Source organism: Triplophysa rosa, linkage group LG21 (genome assembly GCF_024868665.1).
Source record: "Triplophysa rosa linkage group LG21, Trosa_1v2, whole genome shotgun sequence".
NCBI lineage: Eukaryota > Metazoa > Chordata > Actinopteri > Cypriniformes > Nemacheilidae > Triplophysa > Triplophysa rosa.
In genome coordinates, this window is record NC_079910.1 from 20,030,560 (window position 1) to 20,046,962 (window position 16,403).

The 16,403-nt window shown below is 39.5% G+C and overlaps 1 protein-coding gene across 2 annotated transcripts; it reads left to right on the forward strand.

Annotated features, from left to right (window-relative positions):
* Nucleotides 1–5,253: 5,253 nt before the first annotated feature.
* On the forward strand, nt 5,254–15,715 carry si:ch73-181d5.4 (uncharacterized). Of its 2 annotated transcripts, XM_057319485.1 has the most exons (10): nt 5,254–5,671; nt 6,530–6,689; nt 7,021–7,101; nt 7,193–7,321; nt 7,990–8,137; nt 8,809–9,283; nt 9,381–9,534; nt 9,626–9,715; nt 10,099–10,294; nt 10,386–15,715. In XM_057319485.1, exons 1-10 carry the CDS (start codon nt 5,397–5,399, stop codon nt 14,195–14,197), a joined length of 5,520 nt encoding a protein of 1,839 aa, XP_057175468.1. In that variant the 5' UTR covers nt 5,254–5,396; the 3' UTR covers nt 14,198–15,715. The 2 variants fall into 2 exon arrangements, with proteins under 2 accessions (XP_057175468.1, XP_057175469.1); XM_057319486.1 differs by lacking the exon at nt 7,193–7,321.
* The last annotated feature ends 688 nt before the right edge of the window (nt 15,716–16,403 follow it).

Below are 16,403 nucleotides of genomic sequence, written 5' to 3' on the forward strand. Positions count from 1 at the left end.
CAGAATAAATTATAATAGTCACTAAATCAGCAGATAGTTTACCTAAATAAACAGACTGCTAGAACAGATGTATGTTTGTTGTGCCTTGAAGATTACAGGTACTATGGCTGTTCAATAAGAAAGCACAATGTTTTTAACGTTAAACACATAAATCTTAATTTATATTCAGTACTTACGCTCTGATTGTTGTCCATATTGTGCTGCTAGAAATGCAGTTCATCCATTTTGCAGGTGTGTTGTCACTTGTGTCTTTTAGCATCTTTCCCCTTTCATTGAATATGTTTTTCGTTTTCTCTACTTAAAAGAAAGCGAGGGTGTGAAATAATTAACACAAATGTTGCCTTTGTAGCCCTATACATCTCTGTTAATCACTTTTTCACTGTCCTAAATAGAAAAAAGGTCACTTTGACATCAGTTAACTAACAGAGCTCCTTTCTGTATTTTAATGTACAGTAACCACATCTAAACTTTAATCTTCATTTGTTTTATTTTCATGTTTTCGTAAAGGTCTTAGTAATTTTGTTAAGTCTTGCCTCAGATATCCAAGCATTTCCTCTCAGTTCCTGCGCTCGCACAGCAGAGTTTATAATGGTTGTGAGCTGCGCCACAGGCGCGAGAGACATTTGAACACGAGTTCGTTCGAGGCAAAGTCGAGTTGAAATATACCACTTCCAACCTCACAGCGTTCCAGTCAAATACTTTATAGTTTCTTAACGTTTCGCATAAATTAGCTCTGCGCTAATCTCACTGCATGACTGCAAGCATTTTGGATGTGACGCATCTCCCTGTGCTCATGCTTGATTGATCTGCCCTGAGTTCACGGGTCGTATGTCTGACTATTAGCACAGTTTCCGATGTTATTTCCAAGTAGTACAGTGGGGCAAATAAGTATTTGATACACTGCCGATTTTTCAAGTTGGAGAGAATGGAGAGATCTGTAATTTTCATCGTAGGTACACCTCAGTTGTGAGAGACAGAATGTAAAAAAAATCAAGAAAATCACATTATATGATTTTTAAATAATTAATTTCCGTTTTATTGCATGAAATAAGTATTTGATCACCTAACAACCAGCAAGAATTCTGGCTCTCACAGACCTGGGGTTTTTTTGTCTTTAAAGGGAACCCGGTGTATAGAGAGATGTATGGCTTAATGCATTGTAATAGCCTTACACTACTAGCATTTGTCATTAGAAACACATAAAATATTTTCAGTTCTTAAAAAAACCCTAAATGTAATACTCATTTTAACCTAAGGAGGCCGCCATATTCTTTTTCGATGACGTAAACTGGTTGCACGCACAGCTAGGCAGCCAAACTAAGCACCGACACACTAATCAGTTAATCAGTACTGTAAATATATACTGTTCTGTAGGGTAATACATACATATATATATGTGTGTGTGTGTGTGTATATATATGTGTGTAACAATGTTCACAGCAAGGAAGAAGTTGGAGGGAACCGGCGAACGTTGAACAACAAAACTTTAATAAAATAAACAAACAACAAAACGAAAGTAAAATGCCGGCAGCTCCCTCACGGTCGACTGCCGGTCACACATAATAAAACATAACGTAAAGTCCAGGCCTGGTTCTCTCTCGTCCTTTACTGTTGTCGCTCCTCCTTTTATATAATGCTAAAAGAAGGAAGAAAGAAAATAAAGACGCTATTTGGTGTATTTTCCTACATTTAATATTGTTTGTCAGAAACAACACAAACATGCATATTAATAACCAAAATCATTTCGAATTTATCATATACACGATGTTTTAGCCATTATACAATGCATTTTATCCAGATTTTGACTTTTTGATGTTGATTTATCAACATCAGTAGCCTAACGTTATTGTCTCCCTCGGTCATTAGCTGATGGGGGCTAATATTCACGCTCTAATACAGAATAAATAACCAAACCGCAAGCATTATTATTGTGTTTATCAGTATATTCTCATAATGTATAAAGTATACGATTATGGTGGATGCTGATGTCTTAAATAGTCTTAAATGTCTCAAAGGCGGTAGTTTAAAGCTATGATTTAACGCACGCTCAACTTGAACAGACGTCTACTGAACGCGTTCTTCTTTTATGGCTGGCAGGCTGGCTTGTGTCAAGAGGACATACCGCCACCTACTGTCCCTGTGTGTTTGTATATCTGATCTTATGTTTTACGTGTCATATTTTACTGTTATACTATATGGAAAACGTGTGTGCTTCACTGTTGCGAAGGAGAACAGGTTTAGGTCGCAACCATTTGACATCACGGATTCTGACGCAAAAAAATGGCGGCCTCCAAGTAAAAATATTTTTTCAAAGTTTATGAATACTGTGACAGTTACAATGTTTTTTTATTTCACAATTATAAAGTCAATGCCATTGTTCATATATTAAGCCATACATCGCTCTATACCCAGGGATCCTTTTAAGAATCCCTCCTGTCCTCCACTCATTACCTGTATTAATTGCACCTGTTTGAACTCATTACCTGTGTCAATCAATCAGTCAGACTCCAACCTCTCCACTATGGGCAAGACCAAAGAGCTGTCTAAGGACACCAGGGACAAAACTGTAGACCTACACAAGGCTGGGACGGGCTACAGGACAATAGGCAAACAGCTTGGTGAGAAGGCAACAACTGTTGGCACAATTATTAGAAAATGGAAGAAATTCAAGATGACTGTCAATCTCCCCCGGACTGGGGCTCCATGCAAGATCTCGCCTCGTGGAGTGTCAATGATCCTGAGAAAGGTGAAGGATCAGCCTAGAACTACACGGGAGGACCTGGTCAATGACCTGAAGAGAGCTGGGACCACAGTCTCAACGGTTACCATTAGTAACACACTACACCGCCATGGATTAAAATCCTGCATCGCAAGGGCCCCCTGCTCAAGCCAGCACATGTTCAGGCCCATCTGAAGTTTGCCAAAGACCATCTGGATGATCCAGAGGAGGCATGGAAGAAGGTTATGTTGTCAGATGAGACCAAAATGAACTCCACTCGCCGTGTTTGGAGGAAGAAGAATGATGAGTACAATCCCCAGAACACCATCCCAACCGTGAAGCATGGGGGTGGAAACATCATGCTTTGGGGGTGCTTTTCTGCAAAGGGGACAGGACGACTTCAACGTATTGAGGGGAGGATGGATGGGGCCATGTATCGCGAGATTTTGGGCAACAACCTCCTTCCCTCAGTAAGAGCATTGAAGATGGGTCGTGGCTGGATCTTCCAGCATGACAATGACCCCAAACACACAGCCAGGGCAACTAAGGAGTGGCTCCGTAAGAAGCATTTCAAGGTCCTGGAGTGGCCTAGCCAGTCTCCAGATCTGAACCCAATAGAAAATCTATGGAGGGAGCTGAAACTCTGTGTTGCCCAGCGACAGCCCCAAAACCTGAAACATCTGGAGAAGACCTGTATAGAGGAGTGGGCCAAAATCCCTGCTGCAGTGTGTACAAACTTGGTCAAGAACTACAGGAAACGTCTGACCTCTGTATTTATAAACAAAGGTTTCTGTACCAAATATTAAGTTCTATTTTTCTATTGTATCAAATACTTATTTCATGCAAATTGAAATTAATTATTTAAAAATCATACAATGTGATTTTCTGGATTTTGTTTTTACATTCCGTCTCTCACAGTTGAGGTTCCCTCTTCCTTCTTCCTTGCTGTGAATATTGTTACACACACATATATTATCCTACAGCACCTTATATTTACTGAAGAAATGATTAGTGTGTCTGTGTTTAGTTTGGCTGCCTAGCTGTCGAAAAAGAACATGGCGACCTCCTTAGGTTAAAATGAGTATTACATTTAGGGTTTTTTAAAAGCTGAAAATATTTGATGTGTTTCTAACAACAAATGCTAGTAGTGTAAGGCTATTACAACGCATTAAGCCACACATCTCTCTATACACCGGGTTCCCTTTAAAAACCTCTTGTTACCTCCTTGTTACCGTGTAACGGAGGCCAGCTAGTGTAAAGCTGTGCAGTGTGTAAACCTCACTCCCCGACCGACAGAGATGCTCTAGCGACAGATGCTAGAGACTGTGGTCTTTAGCCTCCTCATTAGAGCACCCGTCTCCCATCCGGACCGTCGCTGGTTCGAGGCCCGCGCAGAGCGGTGCAAGTGGGACTGGACACATTGGTGCTGTTACCCGGATGGGAGTGAGGTTTAGGGGGGTGAGTGTAACGGAGGCCAGCTAGTGTAAAGCTGTGCAGTGTGTAAACCTCACTCCCCGACCGACAGAGATGCTCTAGCGACAGACGCTAGAGACAGCGGTCTTTAGCCTCCTCGTTAAAGCTCCCGTCTCCCATCCGGACTGTCGCCGGTTCGAGGCCCGCGCAGAGTGGTGCAAGTGGGACCGGTTACAATAGCATGAACTGGAGACTGTACAGAGATTTTGAGCTGGCCGTTTAGTACAACGAGCAGTACAGAGTTTTGTCTATGCATTATTCACTTTCAAAGTACAATGGCAATGTTCTGAAAGTATAGAGCACAAACATGACAGCACGTGTAAAGGTCTTTGCACATACAGTCTGAAATTTTCGTATGCGTTTTTCGTATTTGGCTCTTGTTTGTACGGTGTCTCTGAATTGTTAAAAAAGGCCACTCAAAATGCTTGACGGATGCGAAAAATGCATAAAATCGAACCCGGTCCGAATTTTTTCATGACGGACGAAAATATCGGAGGCAGTGTGTAAATGTGATTGACACAACGTGAGGTCGTTTTTTTTTTTTTACGTGCGGATATTTCGGACGCAAATTTCGTACTCAATGTGCAATGGGCTTTAGACTTATTTGCTGGCATTCACTGAATGGCTGAGTTTTGTGCAGAGCAGACTGGTGTATTCCACACAGCTATAATCAAGAATGCTTATGGGTCTGAACAAGCGTAGAGTGAATATGTAAATGTTTTGTATTTGTGTATGAAAGAATGTAGAGATTTGTCTTTCTTTCAGCCACTTGCACTGCACTTTTGTTCAGTTGTTCAGCTATAAATTAAAATTACATTTCAACAGAAGTATTTTTTCTAATTCATAAAGCTGCAAAGTAATTTTACATTTTTATAAAAATTTGCTTTTGATAACTGATTTAGCAAACATAACAGAAAAAAATGTGTTATGAAATATTAATATTGCCTAGCTTGAGAAAGAACCACTGACATCACTCTATGTGGATTGTCCTGGAGATGCTTAGGCTACATTCCTCAAAAGCTGCAAAAGTCCAGATAAATATTTGTCATATGCCAAGGTTGTTTAAGTACAATGTAAGGTACATGCAACAAACTAAATACAGGACGTAACAAATAAATTGTGCATTATTTTTGTTCTTTTTCCTCCAGTCATTAGGGAAAAAGAAGTTGAGTTGAGTGCGGACACACAGAGCAAGCCTTCAAATATGACATTAGATAATCCATCTTCTGAAAAGATGCCTGTGGCCCCACCGATCAAGAAGTCCACTCCAGGAAGAGCCAGGAAAACCATGCCAGGCTCTCCACGGCTGGAAATCCTTAGAGGAGCTCTTAGTAAAACTCCAGGAAAGTCAGTTATTGAGTCCAACAAACCTCCAGATGTTCTACCCACCCCAGATGATAATGCCATGGCCCCTCTCTGCAGTCTCCTCCAAATCAGGCAGAATATTCGCCGCTCACTGACTGAAGTTTTGCTTCTAAGGTGAGAGGAGGAAATGTGATGGTTTACTCCAAATGCACATTTCTCAAAATAAATCTACATTTTTTTTCTCAAACAAATACATTTTTAATATGATACATTTTATAAGAAAATGTTTGTCTGTGTGTTAAAAGTGTTGCTATATCTGAAAGAGGACTTTTTTGGTCCGTTTACAGGTTTTTTCATTTAGATGAAATGATGAAAATTCCACTTTGTCATCAAAGACAAGAGGTCACGATCTATAGGATGGGGTTAAGGCAGCAATAAGACTAAATGAGAGATGCAGTCAGGCGATTTTTATCTAAAATTATTTTTTAAACAACTATTTTTGCAATGTCATAGCATCAAGTTTATCTAAACTGCTTGAGAAATTTTGAAAGTTTGAAAGATTGTTATTGGGATTATCTTTGTCTTTGAAATTGAAAAGTTATACCAGATCACTAACTTTGAGTAGATTTAAAGGCATCAGCTAGACAGTGGTTTAAAATGTCATTAGTCTGAGGCAGATCTGATGCCTATATGGTCTAATGTAGTATTTTAATTTTTTATGATCTTGTAACATTTTATCTGACTCCAGCAGAATATCAGTTAAAGTTAGATCCAGTGCAGTAGAATCTGGAATATAAAGTAAAATGTTAAAGTTTGTATTGATAAAAAATAAATACAGAGATGAATATTATAGAAGACCTTGCAAGCTAGTGATTTAGAAACAGGCTATGTGCACAGGTTAGGATGGAGCACAAAGGATTCACAAACTTTGTGTATGTATATCTTAATGTAAAGAATATATATTATTAGTACAAGAAAATTCACATTGTTTTTGGCAGTGTTTTAATTTACAGCGATGTGTTCTATTACCAGGATAAACAACAGTGACCATTTGGATACTACTGAGCATGATGTTGAAAAACTGACAGTGAACACTGAGAAAGACGTGTTCAATATGTACTACACAACAGATGAGCTGTACAAGGATAAATGCCAGCATCTCATACATAACCTGAAAGATCCCAAAAATAAGGTATGTTTTAGTAAATGTCACCAAATGTAAAAATAATGTTTCAATAGTTTATTTTAGCTTAAAGGAGTCATATGACACGGCTAAAATTAATTTTATCGTTTGTTATCGACGGAAATCTAACTCTTACCATATTTAGAACATCAGGTTCCAAAGCAATTGTACTGACATCTTGCATGCATCTTTTGTTCCGACACTTTAATTTTTGCAATTTTACGTGTCCAATACATGCATGGGCAACTTATAACACACCAAAGACACAGAAAAACAGGTGTTCGCGCCATATGACCCCTTTAAGATGGAATTTTATTCTGTTTCTTCTTACATGTTTTAGGAGCTGTGTCATCAGCTTTTGAAAGGAGCGATTTCTCCAATCAAATTTATTAATCTGATTCAACAGGACAAGTCTGTTGAGGTAAACCTCTGTGCACACCTCAAAAAATCACGGAGAACGAAGAATCTAGTTAGTTGTGTAAAGTGTTTCACCCTCTGACCATTGTCAACAGGACATAGCTTGTGACTCAGATGTGCATCAGATGCCATTAGAGGAGATACCTGCCTCTCAATCTCTGCATGGGAAAGAAAATGTGGTCAATGTGAAGAGCACAAACCCGTTGAATGCGACCACTAGCTCAGTGAGTTAATGCCTTAGAGTTACTTAACAGTGTGAATTTCTTGTACATATTGAAACTTTGATACAAATATAGTGTCACAGATGTGGCAGGAAGAACCCAAATGCAGGCAGGCAGTGAAGGGAATAACAGATTTTATTTAACACTAAACAGAAACAAAAACCCTCGATGGGGGAAAACAAAACTATATCAGAAGACTATAAAAGATAAACAAAAACTTCCCACAATGGGGCAGAATGAGAACTAACAATAATCAAAAACTCAAACTAACTAACACGGGCAAGACAAAGCAGGACAAGGCAGGAACTCGAGGAAAACGAACACAAAGAACATCAGCACATACACATGCAAACGTAATCCACGAACACCAGACAATGAAACATGAGGGCTATTTAAAGGGAAGACAAACAAAGGATAACGACACAGGGCAGGTGAGGGTAATCAAACACGGCCGGGAAACAATACAGGAAACGAGAGGGGCGGGGCCAATGACGAGACATTGGAGAGAACGCGTATTATTGTCAAAAGGACAATAATATGTTTCTCTCCACACATAACCAAAGGCCTTGTCATGGCTCTGCCACAGGACCAAGAAAAACATGACTAATAGAGGCAGAGCCATGACATATAGTCCCTTCGCCTCAGCTTCTCGTTTTTTTGTCTTTCCTCAGGATGAGAAAACATGTTTGTCTCAACGAAAGCAGAGCCTGGCAAGGAAATGCAGCCCCGATGTCCCAGACATGATAAGCAGCATGCTGAAAGACACAACATCACAACATAAATGCCATCTGTTTGACCTTAATTGCAGGATATGTACAGGTATATCTTCTAAATATCTTGATTTTAAAGAAAATATATACGTTCAATAATATATATTCAATAGTATACATTTTCATTAATAAATATTGTTTAAAGGAATAGTTCACCCAAAAGTGAAAATGCTCTTACGTTTTACTCACTGTATGTCACTTCCTACAGTTTCACAAACATTCAAAATATGAATTTTTCCTTCACAAACGTTAATTACAGGTATTCCATTAAAATAAAGAATGTGTCGTTTGTTTTTATGATAACATTAAAACATATTTATTACAAAAAAAGTGTCTTACAAAAGTGTCTTTAGGTCCTTAAACATTAATTCATTGCAGTTAGAAAAACTAGTCAGTGCTGAGTACAAACCAGTTCTTGCCGCACTTCCAGACAGATTGAGCAGATCTGATAAGCAAACTGTATAACTGTGACAGCTGTAACTATATCGTGTAGTTTAGCCGAGCTGGATTCATGTACTGACCAATCAGCATCGAGGACTACAGCTGTCTATTTTATGATAAGCATCACAGACCACAGGTTCAACAATCCTTGAAACTCTCCCAATTACTAAAGATCAAAATGAAAATTCTGAAAATCTAGTGTAACCGCAGAACAAGACGTAGTTCTGTATGCACCGAATCATCTTTGAAAATGCTAAAATGTGAATTTACTACACATAGGCCAGAGATCCTCGGACGGGGACCCTGAAACGAAGAAACTCAAAATTGAGACGACAAAGGGAAGCACGGAAGAGGTGTCATTGTGGGTTGATCATGTGATGGATGAAGTGCCTACAGTACAAGATTCCAATATAACAGCGTCCCCGGCTTCTCCCAGTGCAGATGATTGTGAAATGCCAACATCATCTGGGGATTTCTCTCCTGTTTTGATCCCATCAGTTCCCATCGTGTCCCTCTCAAGAAGAGATCCCCGTACAGCACAGTTCCGACAAGTTCTGACGCCAAGTACTGACACAAAGTCTGTTTTACCCCAGTCCCAACTTCCTCCCCCAGCAGAGAACGTACAAGAAACTCTTAAAGAGACAACGGTGGTCCAGCCCTCCCCTCACATGCCTGTTCCCGTAGTGCCAAAATCCATTCTTACGAAACCCACACCTACATCGGCTTCTAGGCTGGACGCTTCATCCACCTCAAGGTGTGTGCAGTAATTTTTACATATATAAAACAAACAATGGATAACAGTGTGATTTATTTGAAATATTGTTTTTTTATTCTTCTGCCTCTATTTTTAGGCTGATGGAATCTCACACCCCATCTGACAAAGGAACAAGACAATTTTTATCTAAACAGGACACTGTGTGGAAGGGTTTTCTGAACATGCCAACTGTGGCCAAGTTTGTCACAAAAGGATATTTAATATCAGGCTCTCCTGACTTTCTTAAAGAGGTTAAGCCCTTTTAATCAGAGCATGGGGTTTGTAAATAATATTATGAAAGACATACTGACATATATTAAATGTATGTATGTTCCTGTTTAGGACCTGCCAGACACTATCCAGATTGGTGGCAGGATTTTGCCACAGACAGTATGGGAATATGTTGATTTGATAAAGACATCAGAGGGAAAGGTAAGCACATTACCGCACAGTTAATATAAAAGCTGTTCTACTTAACCTTTTATGGAAATGAACAAAATACATTCAAACATTTAAAACATTTGTTAAAACTGTGTTTTTGAAAATGTCAGGTTTATGTTATCATATCTTTGACAAAAGTGAACTTAGTTGTACCAACAGTTACTTCATGATCTTCATCTTACTTACTTCTGATCATGGGCACATGGGGGGACAGTATAAACCATTTTAGAAAACGTAAACAACACTTTTTGAGTTTTTTTTATTAATTTAATTTTGACATGCTTAGAGAGATGCCCAACAATAAAAATCAGCATCATGGTCAAGTCTATGAAATGCCCTCAATGATATTTATTTGCATTTTATTTTCTATACAGGAAATGTCCTTGATCCGGTTCCATCCAGGATCTGAAGAAGAAGAGGTTGCATATGTATCCCTCTTCTCGTACTTTAACAGTCGTAGGAGATTCGGAGTTGTTTCTAATATTTGCAAACACATCAAAGACCTTTACCTCATTCCCCTGTGTGCAAAGCAGTCCATTCCTTCTGTACTGCTTCCCATAGAGGGACCAGGTAAATAATGAACAGATTACATACCGTTATCATGTTATCATATCAGAAGATAATGAAAACGATAATGACCTTATGTTATTACTTATATTAGGGCTTGAACAGAATCATCCCAATCTTCTAATAGGACTGGCGGTCTGTCAGAAACCAAAGCATCCTGAGGCATTTCTACAGGAGCTTGGTCAGAAGAAACCTAGCTTGTTGATCCGTTCAGATAGTAAGGAAGCAAACAATCCTACCTCGTTAAAGACTCTCGAAGTTGATATTGGACAACATATCACCAAGACACTAAGTGATCCTAATGTCCTCATCAAAACCTCGTCGAATACAGATCTGTCATATATTTCCAGCTCTCAGTCTTGCTCATCTGTATTATCTCAACCAAAACCCATCACATGTGACAACCCATCCAGAGACTCCACCAGTACCACCCCACTTCAGACAATACTTGACACATTATTTGGACAAAGAAAACAAAACCCTGATGCTACAAACTGTGAAATAAACTCAGATAAGGTTCAGCAAATTCAACAGACATGTAAAGAAGCAAATACAATGGAGTTATGTGATGATAGGCCTTACGATCCTGAGGAATATGATCCAGCTCTCACATATGGAACTTTAGAGTCTAGCAGTCAAACTACAGTGGCTGAAGATGATGATAGACCGTATGACCCAGAGGAGGAGTATAATGCAGTTGACAAAGGGGACTTTGCCAAAAATTATTTACCCAAAACTTCAGAAGCTACAAATACACAAGAGAGCTCCACCGCGAACAGTGACGTAGCCTATGATCCAGAGGATGAGTCTGTGTTTGAAGAAATGCAAAATTACCTTGCAGGTAATGCCATAACTCCCCAAAAGTTTAACATCTGTGAGCAGGACAACATTTTGAATTCAACATTGCCTGAGCAGCAAAAAATTCTTGAGGAGTTAAATAGGCAAATAGAGGAACAAAAAAGGCAGCTAGAGGAACAGACAGAGACTCTTCGCCTACGGAAGGAGGCCATTGGTTTGTCCATGGCCCATTTCTCAGTTTCTCACGCTCTGATGTCACCACCTCCAAATTTCGGCAGGGATGAAGAGGAAGAAATTGAAAAACTGTCTTATCTTTCAACAGTTAGTCACATTAGGGATCCACGGACCTGTCGAAAAACAAGCAGAGATGCTGAGGATGCACCTGAAGCTCCCAAAGATGAAAATGCAACACAAATATTATCAGACATGAAAGAGAATCAGACCGCAGTAGGATCTTCGTTTAGCAATAAAGAGAAATTGGAAAATGATAAAACACTTCCCAGCGAAGGGTCAGCAGACACTGAAACGGTACAGTTACAAAACACTACAAGGTCTCGCTCAGAACATTCTAGTGTAACGGGAAGTGGTAGAGGGTCTTCGAGAAAGAGGTCGCATGAACATAGGTCGGACTGCCAAGATAGAGCATCGTCAAGAGCGTCATATAAATCCAGGGTGCCAAAGGATGCTTCAGACAAACACCACAGAAGTAGACACTCTTCAAAGCATTCTTCTATCCGAAGTGACAGTGAAAGTAGAAGACTGAAATCAAGAACAAGTCATCATGATCGCCACCACCACCACAGAGACACATCTTCATCCTCACGCTACAAGAGGAGAAGTGATTCTTCCACAAGATCACACTCGAGCCAGAGAGACAGATCTTCACAGGACGATAGTGATCGCTCACATAAAACTGACCAGCAACAGCCATCAGTGCATAACACTCAGTCTTCACAACCTGTCTGTGAGCAGCCTTCCGTTCAGCAAGGTTCAAATGCAAAGGCTGATGCCGAGAGACTTCACACATCCCAAAACCCTGGTGAAGAGTCGCTAAATAATAACAGAAATCATTCTGAAATTAACAGCAAAATTGACCACTCCTCTAAACAAGGACTACTACCAATGCTCTACATGCAGAATGTTAAAACTGCCCACAGTTATGCTGACCAGCCTTTAAACAGCACTACACCAACATTACAGCCCTCCCAAACTCAGGGAGGTATTCCTCACCATGACAAGAAAGAACCACCTTGCCAACTGTCTCATAACCAACCAGCACATTTTTCTGGGTCAAATCATTCGTCTCAGAAGAGAGGTCTGCCATCAATGCAGTGGCTGAATTCATTTCAGAATGAGGCCAATAGACTGTCCGGTGCAGGGGATTACCCACAAAAGGCTTTCCAGTTGCAATATAGAGATTTTCCACAATCTAAGAACAGCCAGTTGATTTGCAGGGATATTCCACCCCAAGAACTACCTCAGATTAAAAGAAGAGACCTTTTAGCACGCGAGGCAGAATGCAGCAGTCGGTTGCAAACGTCTCACAAGCAGGAAGGATTCACGCCTGGTGAACGTGGCCAGTTTGATAAGCAAATGCTTCCCAACCACACAGACCATCAGTGGAGTCAAGAACACAGGCCACCCCAGTTCCGTGGATGCAGTGGCGAAGAACCTGAAATAAATCAGTTACGCCACAAGAAAGGCCAATCGTACATGAAGGGACAACATTTTCATAGAGACGAGTCTTCTCAGTTTCAGCAAAGAGGCTCGATATTAGGCCCACCCCCTGTGGATATGGGTACTTTCAGACCTAGGACTTTAAACCCTTCGTGTTTTGATAAATGCAAACCATCAACAGAGCCTCTGTCCATGATGGAACAGAGAAAGTTCGTTCAGCCCACGAATGCCAATACTAGTACTTTTGCACATTCTAAAACCATCGGAGGGGGGGTCCAACCAGTGGGACCATCTCTAGGGTCATCTACATTTCAGGATGGTACTGACACTCACAGTGGTTCACATCACATAATTAAGGATGTGATGGGCCCCGTCAATAGTGGAGGGCCATCTGAAGGACAGTTTCACAACTCACAGCTATCACACTGTAAATCCCCAAAAGGGAATGCTCCATATAGAGAGTTTACCAATGAACATAATAAAGGAGGTAGATTTCATGAAGGACATTCAGGTTTTTCACATCACCGCCCTTATAAATCAAGAGGGCGTCCTCCACCACATGATGCATATGAACCACAAAGCCCTTTTTCTTTCCAAACATTTGGAGAAGATGCAGAAGCCTGTTTGAGAAAACGGTCTGAGCCATACCCTCAAGACTTAACATGTGAGGCATCACCTAGCATGTTTGAGGGACAGATGTGTCCCGAAATAAAGGGTCAACCAAGAGGACCTCAGCAATCTGGATTTAGAGGACAAGATGGGGTAAAAGGTTTTGCAAGGAGTCAAAAAGCACAAATTAGAGGACCTCGCTTTGACTCACCGCAACAGTTTTTGGACCAAAATGCACCATTTCCTGGTTTTCATGGTGAGCGAAGGACTTCATCTGGAAACTCTGACAATTTTGAGGCTCATGATGACTCCCAGTCATCTGGTTTTCCCAACACAACTCATAGTCATTTTAAAAAGCCAGAACACCAAAATGCGTGTGAAAGTCAGAATTTGAGGCAACCTTTTGAGTCTCCTTCTGGGCAGACAAATATTCGCCCTTTAAGGTTGTCGGGTCCACTACTACCCACTCCAGTTGGATGTCGAATTAGGCCGAACATCCACCGGTTACAGAGGCCTCCCAATGAAAGCAGCAGGTCTCGGGGACCAGTTTCCATGAGACATCGTCCTGTGACAAATGATATCAGTGGACTTTGGGTTCATGGGGAGGGTCATAATCTTAATCCTCATCAAAGTGATACCTCAGAAAGTCTTGTTCAGGAAGAACGAAGAGGAGAGTACGATGGTAGGGGACAGCAAAGTGTCCAGGACAGTAATTATGGACAACCATGCAGAGGGACCCGAGGAAGAAACCGCAGCAGAAGGGCTGGCCAAAGGCGGGGATTTGTAAATAGTAGTCATAGAGAAAGAGATTATTCTATATAAATGTGTGTGTGTAGAGAGAGAGAGATTGACAAGAGGAAGGGCAAGAAATGATAGTAGTAGATATTCCAATGACTGGTTGAGAAGCTAAGATTTAGATTATGGGCTGTAAAATTGTACCATAGGTAATCATTAAGGTTCAGGGCCCGGTTGCAAGAAACCCCTTAGGGTAAGAAAACCCTTCATTCTAATTGTAACAGTATCGTTACTAAGGGTTATCTTACCGTAAGGGGTTTCTTGCAACCGGGCATAGATGTTCAGAGTTTGAATAGACAAGGAAGAAATACACTTTTGGAGGTTCACTTTTATTTTGCTATACCAACTTGAGTTACTACTTTCAGTTACCTTTGGAAAATGTTTTGTTTTTTAGAACATAAGAGAACGTAAGCAAGACATGTTAGTGGAAACTACTAAAGGTTATGATAACATTTTAGAATTTTATCTCCTGCTGTGCAGTTGGTTCCCAAAATATAAAAATAACATTTTGTGTTCATACATTTTTAAGCTTTTTTCTAAATGTATGTTTGGAAGTCTTTCAGAATCTCAAAATGTCTGTTCACCAAGCTCATTTAGTAAAACAAAAAAACTTTAAACCACTAGTGTAATTGTGTTTTTCCACAAATATTGCTATAAACGCTAGTTGTTATTGTAGAATTATTGTAAATGTGTTGAGTGTGTTTAACTGCAATTATTCACAGTTCCAAGTAGTTTAGACATTAATACTACATTTTTTATCCAAAATGTGGAGTCTCTCACTGAATTTGCAGTTGCTTTCAACTTATTTTAAATTTCAAATGTAGAATTGCTGTTACTTATAAAAAAGTTGAAAATGGGGGGTAAATTGCACTCTTCCTAAATCCCCACAGCATGTTTTAAAAGTATTAGGAGAGCTTCAGTTGCTGTTGATGTCTTCCTGGTTACCTTTTTTTAACATGCTATTAGGAGAATAATTTGGAACGTCAAAAAAAACACTTTTCAAAATTCATAGTGTGAAAATATAACTAACGAGGATTCCAGACTTCATAAGAGTAGCAGCATTTTTTTCATAAAAATAAAAAAAATGGTGGAAATTCAAGTGACCGATTGCATTTCACTCTGAATAAGCCACAGAATCAATTAAACATTCATGCACATTTTACATATTAGATTTCACTTGATCACCATGTTTGTATGGGCTGCTATATACAGTACCTTCATTTAAGATTAATAATGAAGAAGGGTTTGCTGCATGTTGTTGTTAAACATCTTTCATACATTTCCACCATCTGTAAGACAAACATGCTCCTGCTTTACAGTCACAACAATCTTTTTTTTCCTCAAATATGACACAGGCGTGAGCGTGTGAATCTGAACAATCTGGGTTTGACTGCTGTGAGTTTTTTCTGTGTAACATTTTTAGTGTCATTAAAACAAACTAGGCCTATAACAGTTAACCCTGTTACAACTTCTTACATAGGCTAAGCATCTATGAGAGAATATCTCATATGGACAGTGATATGAGAGAATATCTCATATGGACAGTGATACTTCTCACCATAAGGAGGAAGAGAATTCCTCTGTAAGGTTGAATGGATAGTTCACCAAAGAATAAAAATTCTGTCATTTATTACTTTTTTAATTTCATTTTTATTTATAAAAATTATTTAATTAAATTTATTGTGTAATTCCACAACCGTAAGACCAAGATAGCCTTGATGAGGTCTGAGAGCTTTCTGACCCCCCATAGACAGCAAAGATACCATTAAAATAAACTATTCCTGTTTTCTATTTATTTTCCTTTATTTTGATCCTGAATTAGACTGTTTCTCAGTACAATACTGTTGTACAAATAAAATATATCACAAATTAATATATTTATTTGTTTGTAAAGCAGCTATGGAAATTTGGCCATAGAAGTATAATGGCGTTTATTGCCGAGTTAACCATTTATACTCTATTAACCATATATACTATTAAAAACAAGATTTGGAGGGCTTCTTGAGCTACCACACAGGGATGAATGTTTTTTATTATTAATGGAACTTGCATGCAAAGCAAAGAATTACTACTGTTTTCTCACATGCATATTAGTCTCCTGTACAGTACAGAGACATACCCTTATGTTTTTCCAGTGCTCTTGTTTTCTTTGAACTCCTTTAGGGCAATGCTGCATGTGAGAAAACAGGGACGGCTTCAACCTTTTAAGCATGAATTCTGAAAACCTCAGTTA